Genomic DNA, 17,419 nt, shown 5'->3' with positions numbered 1-17,419 from the left:
TCCTGGGGCTTCATGGATAAGTTTTCTGCACTTTTCTCTTTTCAGAGGTCTTACAAGTATGAACTGAAACTTAACATTCATGGGAGCAGCAATCACTTAAGTCTGCACCTCTCGGGGCAAGGTCTGGAGCCACGGTTGGAGTTCAGTCCCCCAGCACTAAAGATGGGATGGGGGCTGGTGGACAGCGATGGGGTGGAGGCCACAGTGGTGGTGAAGAACCCATGCAAATTCCCCATCGAGTTTTACTCCCTGGATTTTGATGAGCAGTACCTGGAGGAGGAGAAGGTGAGAAGGCAGGTCTGGTCCCCGTGTACATGCTGCCCAAGCTTCACAGCACTCCAATCTTCCCAGGCTTGTGTCAGGGAGATGGAGGCAATGCCCAGGGCAAAGCCAGCTCTGCTGATGTGCTGTGGGGGGATTTAAAGAGTTTGTGTTGTTGGGAGGAAGGGAGGAGACAGAAAATGGGTTTATTGCATCTGTGGGATGAAAGGTGAGAAAAGGAATCTTGCATATGGTTTCTCTTCCCTGCTGACAGGCTGGGCATGACTTGGGCTGGGCATGTGCTCTGGCAGAAAACTCCACTGGTTCTCAGGGCTTTGCTGGCAGAGTGCAGTCCTGGCTAGTGTGGCTAGTGTGGCTGCAGGCAGTGAGCAGCTCATGGTCATTGTTTTCTTCAGATGAGTCACTTGGGAGGGGTTTCTCTCCCAGTCCTGCTTGTAGCTCTTGCCTCTGCTCTGGAGCCTGCTCACCCCACTGGGCATAACAAAATACTTGTACTTGATGGAAATCAAAAAGCCCATTGCCAAAAGCTCAGTGCCTTCAAAGAAGGAGTTGTGAGGTTGAAGGTGACAGATGTATAAACAGGATTTTCTCTCGTCTTTTAGATGCTGAAGCATCTGGGACTGCATCCCCAAGGGCCTCCCCTTCCCCCTGCTGCTGTCCTCTCCAGAGTTGACTGCCCAGAGGAGCGGCTGGGCTCTGCAGAGCATGTGAAGCCCTTCACCATTGTTACACCTGAAGACAATCTGGTGGGTACTGCAGTGGTGCTGGCACTGAAGGTGCCAGGGCAGGGACCAGGCTAGATGGGGGCATGAGGGACAGGTGGATGGAAAAGGATCATTGTGGAGAGGTAGTGAAGATGTGATGGGGCCCCACGTCTGCAGGTCTCCTTTCTGTCAGGGATGGGGCAAAAGAGACAGCTTTGCTGGAGACAGAGCAGTTCTGTAAGAGGGGGAAAATCACTTAAAACCACCAACTTCCTTTGAGGAGAGGATCCTGAGTTAGAAGGGGTGTCCTAGACAAAACAAACCCCAGTAAGGAAGACCAAGTTCCTGGGCAGGTGCACTTATTTATTCTCTCTTCCATTGGTGAACGAAGGCCCATTTTTCTTTCCAGGATGGGAATGTCTCAGGGCTCACCCCTCTCTCCCTTTTCTCTCTCCCTTTAGGCCAAGACCCCAGATGAGATGGGCAGTTCTGCTGAGGGCCAGCCAAAGAAGGGTAAAGCAGCCAGCAGAGACAAGTTTCCAAAGGGGAGCCAAATATCTACACAGAGAACAGAAAGTCCCTGGGAATCCTCCAGCACAAGGTCCAAATGTACACTGGAAAGTGCCTCAGTCCCCACAGAATTCCTCAGGTGAGCTGCACAGGAGGAGGTGATGCCTCTGCTTCTTGGTCCTCTTGCCAAACAAGGTCCATCGTCCCCAGCTGCACAGGGACCCTGTGCCAGGGCCTCCATGGGATGGCCAGTGCACCCTCCTTGTTTCATTTGCTCCTCAGCCATGTCTGAAGCCTCCTCTTTAATTGCCAGGCTGAAACGTTACCGCTGGATAGTGCCTGCCCTCGGTGAGGTGGAACTGAAGGTCCACTTCTCCACCAAAAAGCCAGGGGAGTTTGAGCAGACGCTGAGGTTTGAGCTGGTGGGGACAAAGCGGCAGTACGAGCTGCCCTGCAGTGGCACCGGCCTGTACCCCAGCATCAGCCAGAACCCACGGTAAGGCTGGCCCCTGGCAGCCTCCCACACTGCTGTCCCCGAGCTCACAGCCAGGGCTGCTCCTTGGGCATTCTGGCCTGGGCACATGGTGCTGCCTGACGTCACCCAGCATCTCTTTCTGTGCTGGGAGCTGGGAAGGCAGATGGTCCCTGAGCCACCAGGATGGGTTATGGCTTTCTGACTGCATTTCCTACCTGCAGCATCTCATAGCTCCTCCTTCCCTGCTTTCTCTGCCCAGGCTGGTGTTTCCACAGTGGAGGAGGACCATGAAGGAAGGTGAAATCATCTTCAAGGAATATGTTGAGAGCACCAAGCAATTCCACTTTGGACCGCTGCTGTGTGGGAAATCAAGAGAGTGGTATGTGCTCCCTGCTGGGTGTTGTACTTTCTTTCCTGGACACGCTTGGGGACATGGACACAATCCAGGGCAGTCCCTGGCAGAGTCCTGGCACACACCTGGGTTTGAAGGAGCACAGATGTGTGAACCTGAGCATACAAGAGGCAAATGAGCCTTGGGGGAGCCGCTCTGCCTGCCTGCTGGGTGCCTTGGCCAGAGCCCCAGGCTGCTGCCAGTCCAGAGGGGATTTGGGGCAACTTTTGTCTGCCTCCACATCTCAGCTTCACCCCTTAGGAAATGTATGGTGTTTTTTGAAGTGCTTTGAGCTCGGCAGTTAGCCTGCGTGAGCAATTATTCTGTAGGTGCTTTTGTAAAGCTATCATTGATCTGTAATTATTAATAAGATTTTATGGCTGACCTGCCAGTGGGTGTCAGGGGGTATGTACAGCAGGAACTACATTTGCCTGTAATGACATTGCATCATCACTGCTGGATAAAGTCTGCCTGAAAACGTTGTCATTGAAGCCATTGTGCATTTCTACTTTTACTGTCACTTTTTAAAAAATAGTATTTAACATTAAGTTCTTGTCTCCATGGGAGCTCTGGAGGGCTAAATCTATTTTGACAACACAGTTTCAAAAACCAGACAATCTTTAGCCAGGTTTATGGGATGGTCTGGGATTTCTGTTTGCCTCTTTAACCCTTTCACTCCAAAGTCATTTCCACACCTGAGAGAAGGGTCACTTGTTATCTTTTTGCATTCCTCTTGGGAAATGATGCTTTATATTTCTTTCTCAGAATCTGTGATAAGCCATGAAATCCAAAGCAGTTTCATGACTTTTTGGAAATAGATCAGCTAAACTCTTTTCCCAAAAGCCTTTCTTTATACCCTGCAGGGAAGGCACCCCAAGAAAGAAGGGGAAAGAACCCATGGGCCTGGTGTACTGTTATTTTTCTAGGCACCTTTGAATTTACATTGTATTAAAAACACTTGAAGTGGCCTGAGCATCATCAGGCCTCTGGGGTGGAGGCCCCAAGTACAGGGTAAGGCATCAAAGTCAGGCAAGGATGAGCACATGCCCACGCTCCTGGCTGGGATCCACTTCCCTCACTTGTTTGTTAGAGCAGGGTCCTCCAGCACCGCTTCCTCGGCTGCACACGGTGCTTTCCTCGATGCGTGGCAAAGGCAACAGTCTCCTCTGCAGCCTTTTCCCCTTTTGTGGACAGGTACAAGGCCCAGAACTGTCCTGCCAACTCGGAGAATATAACCATCCTCAACAACTCCCCCATGGACGTAGAGGTCCAGTTCTTCTTTGAGGATGATGAAAAAGCAGAGACGTTCCTTCTGGACCCTCCCAGCATGACCCTGAAACCAAAGAAGAAGCAGGTAGGAGAGGGGCAGGTAGAGCAGGCACCGTAGAAGTGCCCAGGAGCTGCTGCTCCTGCTCACACACAGAGCTCTTTCTATTTCTTTCCGTGGGGCCGGGTCCAGGAGCTGACCATTTGGGCATACCCCACTTCCCCTGGCTTCCTGGAAGACAAACTCATCTGCTGCATTGACAAGAACCCAGAGCCAGTGGTCTTCAGCGTGTGCTGCCATGGGGTGCATGTGAAGCTGGAGGTCAGCCCCCTGGAGCTGTCCTTTGACAAGCTGCTTCTGCACAGGTCAGTCATCCCACAAGCACTCCAAGACTTGTGACAAAGACAAAACATTTGACTCTGCTTTCCAGGGCTCGGATGGAGCTGCTCCAGGTTGCATTCAGTGGCGAGGCTGGTGTGACCAGCCAGCAGCTGATGCCAAGTGCCTCCTGTCTCTGCAGGACTGACAGCAGGACCTTGGTCCTGAAAAACAACACCCTACTGCCCATGGCCTGGCAGCTCAGTGGGCTGGATGACCTTGCTGAGGACTTCTCACTGTCACAAGATAACGGCACCATTGATCCCCGCTCAGAGTTTGAAGTGACAGTGAATTTCAAGGCCCAGCAGATTGGCACCATTGAGAAGACCCTTCGACTAGAGGTGAGAGGGACTGTGCCCTGCCTGGCACAGTGAGCAGCCACGTGCTCTTAGGGACAGAGTCAGGAAGAGCTGCCCCTGACAGACACAAGGGTGCTGTGACCCCAACTTGTGCCTCTACACAGCGTTTGCCAGAACGTGCAGTGCATCCACATCCCCCAGATAAGCAGACACTGCACCCTGAGCCTGTAGCACAAGCACCTTGGCCCTGTGAATGGTTGAAGGTTGTTGTTTGGTTGTACAGACTGCAGCATGATCTCTGCATTTCTCCTGGAGCTTGTCCAAACCTCTGGCATCGTGCAACAAACTCTGCCCCTGGCATTTTGTTCCCCATGGTTTAGGGGCTGCATTTCAGAGAGGGTGCTAGGTGATTGCAAAGGGTTGTCAATGCCACCTGCTCTGAGACACCCCACACTTCCTGTGGTTGTTCTTGCATCCCTGTGCCTCTCAAGGAAGCTTTAGCAGCAGCATTCCCTGCTGTAGGAATGCAGAGTTGGGCTGATGGGGTTTTTTACTGCAGCAGAATCCCACTGGGACAGCCCATGAGATGAACGGGTTAGGAAAGCTTGGGTGTCCACCAACACTTGTGAAGCTGGGGAGGCCATAGGGGAAGCAGCCAGCAGAGACAAGGACTTAGAGGCTGTCTAGCAAAAGAATAATCTGAACAGTGTTTGTTTCTTGCTTCCTCAGGTTTCAGATACAGAAAACATCCTGGGGATTGTTCAGGTTGAGAACATCAAACTGTCTGCAGAGGTGTATGATGTTCTCCTGAGCATGGTCCTGCCTGAAGGTCAGTGGATGTCTCCCAAACAAAGCAGTCCAGGTGCACTGCCTTACCTTGGGTGGTGGGTGACCAAAGCACTTGGGATGGGATGGGATGCAAGGATGGCATGGATACATAAAGCACATACCCTGCAAGCTGCATGGAATAAAGCACTGTCAGGGCACTGGCAGCCTTAAGTCTCTCCCCTCTGAACTTTGAAGTGTGCAGCTTCACGTGCAGGTTGGATTTGGGGGCTTTGAAACACCAGTGACGTGAACAGGCAGTTGGCAATTCCCACAGGCTCAGCACAGCATGTAAAGTGATGGGATTTGTGCTTGGAAGCGAGGAAATGGAAGCCGAGCTCCTTAGCTACTAAGCCTGCAGATATTTTGAGTAAGAAGAGAAAGGGCAGACAAGTAGCTGGAAAACCCTTCCAAGAACAGCAACTTGCTGAAAAGGGTTTTGTGCTGGGACCTCCATGTAGCTTGGGACCTGGTGTATTCTGCAGCAGCTCACAAATACCATGTCTGATCTCGCTCTGCGCGTTGTCTGCAGATGAAACCTTGGATTTTGGAACCATCCATGTCTTGGATAATGTGAAGACCGTCCTGACTCTAAAGAACAAAGGGTTGTACAACATTGAGTACAGGTGAGTCCAGCTGCCTGGTGGTGAGCATTTCCCTGGGTTCCCAGGCCTGCAGTCTCCCTCTGTCAATGGTTAGAACCTGTTTCCATGCTGGCTACCTCACAATAAACACAAAACCTGGGCTCCCTAATCTCAGCTGTTTCACCAGAGATTCCAGCCACAAATCAGCAGTTCTCCACAGTTCAGCAGGGAACCCAAAGGAGAGCCCCAAGAATTTCAGGCACTGAAATGCTGAGATTCATTGCCTTTCTTTGATGGTCACCTCCTTTCTCCTTCTGAGACTCTGTAAAAGAGTGAATGAAAAATTTCAGTGTCAAGGCTTCTTGCAATAACCTCATGACTGTCTGTGCTCTCTGTCAGCATCCAGGATTCCCTGAGCAGAGCTGCACTCTCCCTTTTCTTCTTTTTCTGGTCCTATGCAAAGTCCTGGCTGTGCTGGCAGCACCTCTACTTGTAACTGCAGAGATCTCCATTCCTTCCCTTTCTCCCCAGATTGATGCTGAAGGGTGCAGGTCCCAGGATGCGAGACTTGGCATCCCACTTCACTGTCAAGCCTCAGTCGGGCAAGCTGATCGCCTCCCAGCCTGGTGTGAATATTGAGATATTCTTCCACCCCACAAGGGAAATGCTCCTCAAGAACAGCCCCATCCTGTACTGCCAGGTGAGCTGCCTGGGCCAGGCTGTGTTACCACACGGTGTTTTGGGAGCATAAACAGGACAGGTGTCTAATGGAAGGAGGGCTTTAACTGGAGAATCCTCTCTCCTACGTACACAAACAAAATCTTCAAAACCATTTGGGAGGCTTCCTGAGGGAGCTGAGAATCTGTCTCTGAAGGAGGTGCTTTAACAGGGGTGGGTGAACTGATGGAGGCCTGGGGTGGAGGCTGGGGACTGGAGTAGAGGACTGGCTAGCTTCTTTGCTTTGTTTACCACCCCTTCCTGTGGACACAGGTGATAGATGCCATCGCAGGGGAAGGAGGCCAGACTGTCGCCAACATCCCAGTGAGGGTGTCGGCCAGAGCTGCGTACAGCAAGTTCAGTATTGAGCCCGCCTCACCCATCAATTTCGGTGCCATGATGAAGGGCAGCAAGAAGACCCAGACTGTCGTGCTGGAGAACACAGGCACGATCAGCTTCAAATTCCGCATCCAGCCAGCAACCGAGGATGCATCTTCACTGGAAAGCAAAAGGTACGAGAAGCCCTGCACCACCCTTCCTGCCTGAGGAGGCACCAGCCCACGGCTGGGATGAGGCAAGCAGACAGACCTGGGCTATCGCCCATTTGCATCCCTGCCTTGGGGAGAGGGAGCAAAACACGCCTCAGTGTCCCCATGTGTAGTAGGAAGCTGGTGCTCGAGCTGCTCTGTCCAGCAATGGGTGCTGCAGGCTGCTCTCTGGGAACCATCTGGAGCAGGAAGGCTTTCCTCTGTGAGGAGGAAGGCCAGCTTTGGCCTCAGAGAAAGGCAGGGGAGCTCAGCTTGACAGATACCTCTGCTTTCTCCTCTCAGTTCAAAGCAAGGGGAATCTGTTCCATCAGCTAGGAAGTGCTCAGCGGGAAGGAAATCAAGCTTGACACAGGTGGGTGACTCCTGCTCCCCAACAATGCTGCTGCTGCAGGGGATGTGAGAAGATGCTGCTGTGCCCAGGCTGGGGGCTCATCTCCATGGGGTGGGACGTGGTCTGCAGGATGGAGTCCAGGATCTGCTCAGTCCCACTGACAGTCCTGTACTCTGGCTCTGACCTGCAGTTGTGGGCTCAGCAGAGGGGAGCAGGTCCTGTGTGTGATAGCTGCTGGCCAGCATGTGTCTGTGAACACCACAGAAGCAAAAACATCCCCCCTGAACTCCCAGTCCACATTTTTTTTTCTTCTTTTTCTTCTTCCCAGTGCCCTACCTCTCTCCCATCATTTCTCACAGCTGTTTCTGCTCTCCTGTTACCTCTGGAGGCTGAGGATCACAGCTACCACCTTCATTCTTTACACTCAATCTCCTTTCTCTCTGCCACTTGAGACAGGCTTGCAGCTCCTCTTGGCTTGTTGGGCTCAACCTGGAGCTGCCTTTGGGCCACGGAGTCATCTTTCCCTGCCCTGGGACTGGCTGCTTGGGCCCAGCTGGAGGCCAAGGCAGGACATACTCTTTGCTGGGGTGCTCAAGGCACAGCTATTACCCTTCAGCCTCTCCTGGAACTTCTTCTGCAGGGTCAGCTCAATGTGGGCATGTTCACGGTGTCCCCTTGCTCCGGCTCCATCGCTCCGTGGGGCCAGCAGCAGATCACGGTGGAGTGCCTGGCAGGGCAGGAGGGGACTTGTGAGGAGCAGCTGTACATTGACATCGTGGGCAGAGACCCCAGGGACAATCCCCTCGGCATTCCCTTTACCCTGACTGCCGAGTCCTGCCTGCCAGGTACGTGCTCTCCACAGGTTCCCTTGGCCAGACCTGCTGCTGATCAGCACCTCAACTTGCTGCTTGGATAGGGAGGCATGCTAGCCCTGGTGTCCCCCCTTGAAATCCTCAGAGTTTCCAGCCCTCTTAAGTCCACTGGTGGATTCATCCCTCCCCAGCTGAGAGGGATGCATGGAAGGATAAAAGGAAAGCAATGCTCTTTAAGACTCAGGTTGACTGAGCTCCATCCTCATAGCCAGCTCCCCCACCCAAAGCTGGGTTTAGCAGTTACCTGGGCAGAAGGAGCTTACCAAGCCTTCTCAGAGGCCAGCAAGGCCCAGATGAATTCATCACGGAGGCTTCTTCATGCTCATGCCTCTGGTCTGTCCACAGCATTTGCTGAGGATGCAGTGTTAATCTTTGAAGAATACCCGATCTGCAGCAGCACTGACCTCAGCCACAAGCTGCTCTCTGTGCACGGTGTGGGCCTGTTTGTGAGAGATGAAAACAACTTCATCTTCAACAAGATTCTGGTTGGGCAAGAGGCTGAAGCCCACTTCAACATCTACAACACAAGTGCTCTGCCGTGTGACGTGGTCCTCTCCATCAGCCCCCTGCCAGGACAGGTAAGAACAGGAGGCCAAGGAGATGGTTGCCCTCTAAGGGCCGTGTGAAAGCTGTTTTGTTCTCCAGATTGCTTCCTGTGGCCCACACTAGCTCAGTGTAGGTCAAACTTCAGGGCAGAGCAGCAGAGCCAGGGAACAGTTGTGTTGAATTCTCATGTCTTGGGCAAGGTTTTGGCTCACACCTCTGGGTCTTTGGTGGGAGAAGTGAATCCTTCTGAACCTCTCTTGGAAGCACACTCAGAGAGGGGCTGTTATCAACTGACATGCCAGGGCTCAAAGCAGAGCATCTCCTCAGGCTCCCTGGCTTTTCCTCTCTCTGAAGGCCAGTTGTAGGTTATTTGCAGGGTTTTCCATGCAGTGACCACCTCCCACATAGGGCAGGGCAGCTGCCAGCACTCAGAACACACAATGCTTTAGCACAAGGTCAGCATTCCCTGCTTGAACAACTCATCCTTAAAACAACAGCCCCTGAGTTCACAGCCCATAAACACACCTCTAGGAGGGCTGTGAAAATGGGAAGAGCTGTCACAACGCAAGATTTTTGCCTGGCTGGCTGCTGTTCATAGAAAAGAGAAGCCAGGAGAAAACTGCTTCTTGTAGAAAAGTCTCCATAGCATGACAAGAAAAAACTCTTCTTCTTACAAGGACTGATCAAAGACTATTGCAGAGTTGATACTGCTTTACCATCCCAGGTTTTGTCTCCCAGTGGTCAGCTGGGAAAAGAAAAAGTTGGGTAGGGGGAGAAAAAGTGTTCTGGAGGTTTTATTCTGATGTTTCTTATTCCTGTAGTCCTGTTGATAAAGTTTCTTTATTCCTTTTAAGTTTTAAACCTGTTTTACCCTTCTCCTAATCCATAGTTCACAACAAAAAATGCATAAGTGTCCTGGTGATTTTAGCCAGTGCTAAACCCCACCACATTATTTAGTGCATTGACTGAGAAACTCCAATTAGCAAATCTAAACCACTACAGACATGCTGTTTTCAGTAATGCCTTTATGAATGAAACTGTGTCGTGCTGGAAGGTGTTTTCTCCTAACACTGCTCTCTGGCTTCCCCCAAGGAAAAAGGCCCTATCACCGTTTTCAAGTTGCATCCAGTCCAGATGTCCATTCCCGGCTCATCCCACGCTGTTGCTACAGTGACCTTCACCCCTCCAGATGAGCAGAACTACGACTGCACTTTTAAGGCTTCCCTTGTCATCCCCAAATGGTAATTGACCCTGAGAAATATTGGGGGAGGCCTCTCTGACAGCTGCCTCTCCACTGGGAAGGCACAGACCTCTTGTTAGCTCTAATGCTCTCAGCAGCCTTAGGCAGAGTACTTGGCATGAGATGATCTGGGAGGCAGTCACTGTTGGATAGAGCAGAAAAATGAGGCAGATTTGTCATACAGGTTTAGCCTGTATGAGCAAATAGGAAGACAGGGAAATATTAGGTAGCCAACTGGAAGTTACTGAGATGTGCTACAGCTGAGCTGGGCATTTCCAAGGACAGAAGCTGAGATGGATCAGTTTCTGTGGCAGCAAGTCAGCAGTCACAATTTCCTCTTGGTTTCTGTGACATTAAGTGATCCTCTGTGATTCCCTGCATTCATGAAGCTATTTCATGTGAGTGATGGGAGCTGGTATGAAAGAGGAGCCCTGTTCCTCTGCACTGGGACCTGTGTACAGGGGCTTTGACCTGCCCTTCCTCAAGCCTTTAGTGGCTGAATTGGAGCCAGAGAAGTCTAATTGCTAATAAGCAATTGCTTTTCTATTGTTCTTGGAAATTATCTTGGTGGATAGTGACAATGATTTCTTTTTGCCTTCTTGCTTTTGTACTGCTTTCATGCTGTGCTTTTTTTGCTTGTTGCCTATGTCTCATCTCACTGCAGCCAGGGGATTTGCCATATCTCATCTGGTGCCTCATTATGTATCTGCTGTACTGCATGACTCAATTAAGTGGAATTACTTTTAACTGTTACTGTGGAAGGCTCTGGCTCTTTGGAGCAGATTCCTCTTGTGAATGGCCCTGAGGGGATTGGGAAGAGGCTGGTGGGGGGCTGTGTTGTGGGCTACAGGAGCACCAGGCAGGGAAAACAGTGTGGACTGCCCCTGCTGCTTGGCTTGCCCAGTGAGAAATGGGTTAGTGCCGGCTGGAATTGTTTGTGTGCCTCTCCTGCAGCTCTGTGAAAATCAAGCCCCAAATCCTGAGCTTCACCATCAGTGGGAGGGGGCACGAGCCGCAGGTGACAGTCGTGTGCCCGAGAGCTCGCAGCAAGAGAGGAAATGCCGTGCTGCGCTTCCAGAGGCTCCAGCTGGGGCATTTAGAGATGCTCCCCCTGGTCGTCCGTAACAACGGCATCGTACCTGTCAAGGTGAGGACCTGCTCAAGGAATGGGCTGGTTTGGGAATAAGTGCTTGTGGCACAGGGGGAGGGTCCCAAAAACCATGGCAGACCTGGCAAGAGGTGTCACAAATTCTTTTAAGCAAGGGACTGACATCTGTTCTCCAAGAAGGGAGTTCTTGAAAATTTTCCATCCAGTCTTTCTTCTTTAAGTTGAACACAAGGAAGGTGGTGGAGTATTTTCCCCCCGTCTTTCAGGTTTGTTCTCAAGGAATGTGTGATTTTCCAGTTCCATTAGGTTGTATTCCCCAGTTTACTATATTTTAAGCAAACTTAGTTGTGGTTTAATTATATTCTGCTTATTGCTTTCTGTCCTGTTTGGTTCCGTGTTGGTTCAATCCAAATGGCTCTAAAGAGCCCTTTTTCCCAGCTGGTTTGACTTAACTTTTGTGCTCAGTGCTGTTTGCAGTGGGAGAGGTGCTGGGTTCCTATGCAGGACCAGCAGCACTGTGGTGTCAGTCCCTGTGCCATCCTGTACTCACACCAGTATCATTGTGCTCTGTGTTCCCTTTTCTCAGTTTATGTTACACCTGGAGGATGAGCATGGAGCATTCTTCTTGAAAGCCAGGCGCTCCACACTGGAGAGATTCCACACTGAAGATGTGGGAGAGGACTCTGTTGAAAATGGTAAATTCGTTAACCATGAAGTGCGATGGTGCACAGAGGGAAAACGTGTGCCCTGCTCTTGGCTTCTCTGAGCTGCAGCCAGATGTTGGACACACTTTCTTTCCTTGGGCTCTCTGTCCCCCGAGCTTTTCATGGGGACCTTTTGCAGGGTTTCCTCCTAGCAAGGAGTAGGAAGTTCTTGTGTTCTTCTAGACGTGGTGGGCTGGGTTCTGGGGGACTCTCACTGCCTCAGTGCAGCCTCTGAGGTATTTGCAGCATGTGGCAAGGTCCCAGCCTGAATGGACACAGCCCTTGAGCACACAGGCAGCCAGCAGAAGCCCAAAGTGCTCTTTGGCTCAGCTTTCCATGTGGCTGGAGCTGTCTGGAAGCGATGGAATGAGGGCTGGGCATCAACCTGAGGTTAAGCTGCTTAAGTGGTGATGTGTCTGGAGATGGCAGTCTTGTGAACACAGGAAGAGGGTCGGGAACCACTGCGGGTAGAACAACCTGCGCTCAGAAGGCAGCTGGTTTCAACCTTCTGTTCCTCATATATGGAAATATTTCCTCTGTACAACTGTATCACTTAATTCTGATTTCCATTGCTGTGCAGAGAGCAAGCCCCCAGGGAAGCCTCTCCTGCTTCTGCATCGTGGGCAATCGGCAGAGTTTGATGTCATTTTCAATCCCACCCTGGCTCAACGTGTGGAAGGGAAGATCCGCGTTTTAGTGGGGGACACCTACTCTGACAAGACCCTGATAGAGCTGGTGGGTGAAGGCCACAAGGATGAATTCAGCTTCGACTGTCTAGAGGAAGACCCACAGTTGAGGAATGATAAGAGCAGTTTGAACAAAGACATCATTGATGGTAAGAGAGGAGAGGCTGCCAAGGTGGAACAAGGAAGAAGAAAATATCTGATCATGTGTGTCCTCTCTCTAGGCAGGCCTGGGCTGTCACCCCTGGACATGGAGGCCTGTGGGCGTGGCAGCCATGCATGCAGAGCAGTGTGTGCTGTGCTGCATGGCGCTGGCTCAGGGGTGTGCCAGGGTGTTTCCCTGAAAGTGGTGGGATGGGGAACTGCCTGGGGAGCTCCCTGCCAGAGGGAGGAAGGCTTGGAGCAAGGAAGCATTGAACATACAGGAGTCTGTGCATGTGAGGGGGGTGGGGTGGAACTCCCTGCATGCTGAGATCCCTTGCTTTCCTCCTTAACAGCTGTCAGACTGAACCACATCCAGTTTGGGGACTGTCCTGTTGGGAAGCCCTGCCACAGGATCTTCACCATCACCAACCACACCCGCATGACGTTCATGCGCTTCGAGTGGGAGGCAGACGTCCCATTCCAGTTCTCCCCCAGGGTGAGTGGGGGCTGCTCTGCCTTTCCCCATTGCTCAAGCCCTGCCCTGGCGTTCCTGGGAGCTGGCAGGGAGACCTCACATGCCAGTGCTAGCCCATTCCAGTGCCACACAGGAGATGCACTCCCTGGCTTGGCTGGGCCAAGGCTGCCAGCCTTGCAGAAAAGGCTTCGCGTTATGGGAGGTGGTACCTTCTCTTCATACTTTTGTCTATCAAACTTCACAGAAATCCACACTGAGGTGCAGGTTCCTGGCACAGCTGCTCACCACATCAGTCCCCTTTGCTGTATCAGTCCTGCCCTTGGCAGTGCTTCCAGTTTGGTCTTGATTCCCTGATTCTCCCTAGGTGGGACATCTCCACCCTGGCTGCACCAAGGCCATCACAGTGACCTTGAAATCAGATGTCCCAGCCACCTTCAGGAGGCACCTTGTGAAATGTAAGGTGACCAAGATCAAATTTGAGCTGCCACTATGGAATGTTCCGGACTGGGACGACGAAATGTGCACTGTCATGTGGAAGGACATCACCGGGAACCAGGAGCCAGCAGCCCAATGGCCTGAAAAAGAGAAGGTAAGAAGCAAAATGGCAAACAAAGCCACCACAGCTTTTCCAAAAAGAGCCACCATAACACCATCACTGCTGGCTGAGCAGCTCCTGCTTCCTCTGGACACTGGACAGCCCTGAGGTTCACCAGCAGGGCATTCTAGGGGAGAGGTGGATGCACATGACCCTCACACAAGAGTGGAAGCCTTTAGACAAGAGACCATTAGCCACACACTATCAGTCTGGGCCACAAGCACAAGTGCTGCAGCCCATGTTGAATGGGAGACAATGTTTTATGATTATCTCATTTTATGGTGTTTGAAATCTCTCCATATGATTTGGTGCCTTTTCACCAACAAGGAGTTAAGTCTGCTGCACTCTGTCTCTTCTTTAGAAGTGGAGGCAAATACACTTCTACTGCACCTGCTGGTGAACGCCAAGGTTTGTCTCCATGGATACCAGAGATTTTGGTTGTGGTCTCTGTATTGGGAGGGTTATCTCATCATGGAGTAGCCCAGGCACTGTGTGACCGTATGGAGGAGTCCGGAGAAGGATCATCTCTGGAGACTCTTGCTTTTATTGTCATTATTGCCAAACACACTCAGCTTGGGTGAAGGCTCTTTCCAAGTTTCTGGACCATTTTAAGGCCTCTAAACCATCCTCTTTTCTATCAGAACATCTGCAGTTGGACACTTTCCTAGTGAGATCTTTCACGTCCCAAAATGCCCATCCCCAGCTGCCAGCAGTGTGCCTGCTGCTCCACAGGTGACATCTGGAGAGCACTTTCTCCTAAGACAAGAAGAAAAAGGTGCTTCCTAGAAGTCTGCAGTCACGGGGTTCTCCACCCACAGAGCTCCAGCAGGGGAACTTAACCCTAATTTTGAGACCTGCTGGATTTCTAGGGGACCAGGGAAAAAGTCAGTCCCTCTCCAAGGTTGAAGTACAGGGATTGGAACGCCGCTGTAGTCTCCATGGGTACATTAACAGCTGTGCTAGGACTGCTTTGATCAGTGGGCAGAAACAACTACTGCAGCATAACAGTCCCAATTCTGTCATCTTTCCAGGGAAGTAAAAGTGAATGGTCCTTTCTAGTCCCTCTATGAGGCTGATGTTGGAGGCCCAAAGATTCCCTTCTCAGCCTGACTTTCTGGGCTCTGCTCAGCGATTCTTTTCTCCTCTTTTGCAGACAGTGGAGACAGTCCCGGAACCGGCTCACACTGTGCTGAAGAAGAGCGGCCAGGAGGCCGAGCTGTGCCTCAGTGCCTTGGTTGCCTACGCCCAGTTCAAACTGGACACAGTCGTGGTTCAGCTCAAGGACACCCTGCCCTTCCAGACAAGGACAGCCACGTGAGTGCTGAGGCCAGGCAGGGCCCTGCCAGCGGGAGCTGCCTTTGTGGAACTTTGTGCTGGCCGTGGCTGGGGAGACAAAACTCACAACTCGAGCTCCAGGTGCTCAGGAAACAAAACAGCCTCGTTTATTATTCAGAGCTCACTGAAATACCCAATGCAAATCTCCTGGGCTAGACAGCCATTGGCTGAGATCTCTCTCCTGCCCAACTTCCTGGCCAGTGCTGTGCTCACTTCTCAGCTTGGATGGGGCTGGCCAAGGGTCCCCTGTAACTTACCTGGGAACACGTTCAGGCATGAACTAGGCCAGCTGAATTGGATTTGTGTTATGGCCACATTCACTGTGTCCAGTCCAGACCAGCTGTACTGTGACAATGCTGTGACACCTTTGCCCAGGGCTGACCCAGTGCCTGCTTCCCAGAACTCCACCCCAGCCAAAACCAGCACAGGCTTGTTCACATGCATGCCAAGCCAAGCAGGAGAGGGTGGTCAGGAGAGGCTCAATGCTGCCATTTTCTGCTGAGAACAGCCACGGGTTTGCTTTCACTGCGTGTCACCTGTCCTCATGTGCTCAAGAATAAGTTTGCAGTCAAAGCAAGACCTAAAGAAAGTCCAAAGTAAGCCCCTTAGCTTCAATGTCCTGGGCACCATGTTGGCCCTTTCCTCTTCAACTTCCAGACTTTGAAATACTTTTCTGGGCCACCCAGGAAGGACAGCAGTCTGAGCATGGCAGGGTTGCCTGGGGAAGAAGATGCTCCTCAGCAGAAAGTGGTAGCAGGAGTCCCTCAGACAATGTTACTGTGCTATTTGCTTTCTATTTATTGGACATTTTTTTTTTAATTCCTCCTTCTTGCTTTTCAGTTTCAGGATGCACAACACAGGGAAGGTGGCCCTGGAATACTTCTGGGAGGAAGCTGCTCCTGCAGATAGCGAAGCAGTGAGGATGCCATATTCAACCTCTCCGATGGGTAAGGGCATTTCACTTGGTAGCTGAGGGCCTGGGGAGAAGACCCTGCCCCTTCACCCCAAAACTTGAATTGCTTTTTCCTCCTTGTCCACACGTTCACTTTCATCAGCATCTTCCCAGCTGCAGCTGGAGAGTTTTGTCCTTGCCCCCTCTGCCTTTCAGCCCCTTTTGTTCTTGCTCTGCCACTTCTGCTCTGCAAAGGAGCTGAGCCAGGCTCTGGGGAGAGCCACGTGCTGGGTCAGGACTGGGAGGGGGGACATCAGGTCATTGCTTTGAGAAGTCTGAGACTGGGGAGAGCAATGGTGTAACGAGTGAGCTGCCCTGCAGCCACTGTCTGTGTGCAGTTCCCCACTCCAGGGCAGCTGCAAAGTCACTGTCTAAAACCAGCTCCTGCTTTGGCACAGGAGTGTGTGCTGCAGCAGAGACCCTGCTCCCAGAAGCTCTGTTCCCTGCTTGGAACTTGGTCAGAGATGCTCCAAGTGCATCCCAGCTCTCTTCCACCTATGTGCTGCTGCAGGAGGCAGCGTTGCTGGCAACACAGATTTTGTCTTTGAATGGTGTCCTCTTCCTCTCTGCAGGTGGGCTCATCTCTGCTCCTGTTGTAAGGCAGCGCAGAAAGCTGGTGCTTCTTTTCCGGAGGGAGCAGGACCATCCTTTTGAGACGCATCCTTCTGAGCTGCGGCGCCTACAGTGGCTTGCCGAGGAGCAGCAAGATTCCGAGCAGGAACAGCTGCAGGATTCCGAGCAGGAACAGCTGCAGGATTCCGAGCAGGAACAGCAAGATTCTGACCAGGAGCAGCTTTCTGAGGAAGAGCAGCTGGATGCCAAGCAGAAGCAGCATTCCAAGAAGCGGTGCCGCTCCAAGGAATGGAATCTCTCCCCGCAGCGTGCCACTTCCTCCCTGGAAGTCCTCCCAGATGTCACCCATGACCAGTCACTGTTCTCCATCAACCCCAACTTCGGCACCATCGCTCCTGGCCAGAAGAAGACCTTTCATGTGCTCTTCTCCCCAAAGGATGTGGGGAACTTTGAGACCACCATGCTGTGCAGGTGGGAAACATGGACACACTTGCCAACTCACACTTCTGATGGCTATCACTGAATCACAGGGTGGGACAGGGTGGAAGGGACCACAGGAGGTCATCTGGTCCCACTTCCCTACTCAAGCGGGGTCATCCCAGAGCACATGGCACAGAGCAGTGTCCAGAGGGCTCTGCAATAATTCCAGTGAGGGACACTCCACACCCTCTCTGGGCAGCCTGTCACCCGCAAAGGGAAGAAGTTCTTCCTCAGGTTCAGGTGCAATTTCCTGTTCAGGTTCTGCCCGTTGCCTCTTGTGCTATTGCTGGGCATCACCAAAGCACAGCCTGGTTCATCCCCTAACACCCTCCCTTCAGTCCCTCTGACCGGGATGGGGAGGTGGGCCTGGAGAAAAGCAGCCCCAGAGAGGCAGCAGCTCC

The 17,419-nt window shown here is 52.0% G+C and overlaps 1 protein-coding gene across 1 annotated transcript in view; it reads left to right on the top strand.

The window, feature by feature from the left end:
* Positions 1–17,419, top strand: part of LOC111934856 (axonemal central pair apparatus protein HYDIN-like) — a 57,955-nt gene that overhangs the window by 39,885 nt on the left and 651 nt on the right. Inside the window, exons 35-58 of the mRNA XM_086847654.1 lie at positions 46–285; positions 885–1,028; positions 1,448–1,635; positions 1,810–1,992; positions 2,231–2,350; positions 3,557–3,716; positions 3,822–3,994; positions 4,150–4,348; positions 5,036–5,135; positions 5,664–5,757; positions 6,247–6,415; positions 6,706–6,944; positions 7,263–7,332; positions 7,952–8,156; positions 8,529–8,761; positions 9,822–9,970; positions 10,924–11,116; positions 11,664–11,772; positions 12,362–12,616; positions 12,962–13,104; positions 13,448–13,672; positions 14,832–14,992; positions 15,854–15,960; positions 16,538–17,009. Of these exons, the coding sequence (XP_086703780.1) occupies positions 46–285; positions 885–1,028; positions 1,448–1,635; positions 1,810–1,992; positions 2,231–2,350; positions 3,557–3,716; positions 3,822–3,994; positions 4,150–4,348; positions 5,036–5,135; positions 5,664–5,757; positions 6,247–6,415; positions 6,706–6,944; positions 7,263–7,332; positions 7,952–8,156; positions 8,529–8,761; positions 9,822–9,970; positions 10,924–11,116; positions 11,664–11,772; positions 12,362–12,616; positions 12,962–13,104; positions 13,448–13,672; positions 14,832–14,992; positions 15,854–15,960; positions 16,538–17,009 (4,331 nt within the window). The remainder of the gene's footprint in view (positions 1–45; positions 286–884; positions 1,029–1,447; positions 1,636–1,809; positions 1,993–2,230; positions 2,351–3,556; positions 3,717–3,821; positions 3,995–4,149; positions 4,349–5,035; positions 5,136–5,663; positions 5,758–6,246; positions 6,416–6,705; positions 6,945–7,262; positions 7,333–7,951; positions 8,157–8,528; positions 8,762–9,821; positions 9,971–10,923; positions 11,117–11,663; positions 11,773–12,361; positions 12,617–12,961; positions 13,105–13,447; positions 13,673–14,831; positions 14,993–15,853; positions 15,961–16,537; positions 17,010–17,419) is intronic.

Source organism: Cyanistes caeruleus, chromosome 12 (genome assembly GCF_971803275.1).
Source record: "Cyanistes caeruleus chromosome 12, bCyaCae1.hap1.1, whole genome shotgun sequence".
NCBI classification, from domain to species: domain Eukaryota; kingdom Metazoa; phylum Chordata; class Aves; order Passeriformes; family Paridae; genus Cyanistes; species Cyanistes caeruleus.
Note: the sequence above shows the minus strand (reverse complement) of the source record. Positions and strands in the feature narration are given on the sequence as shown.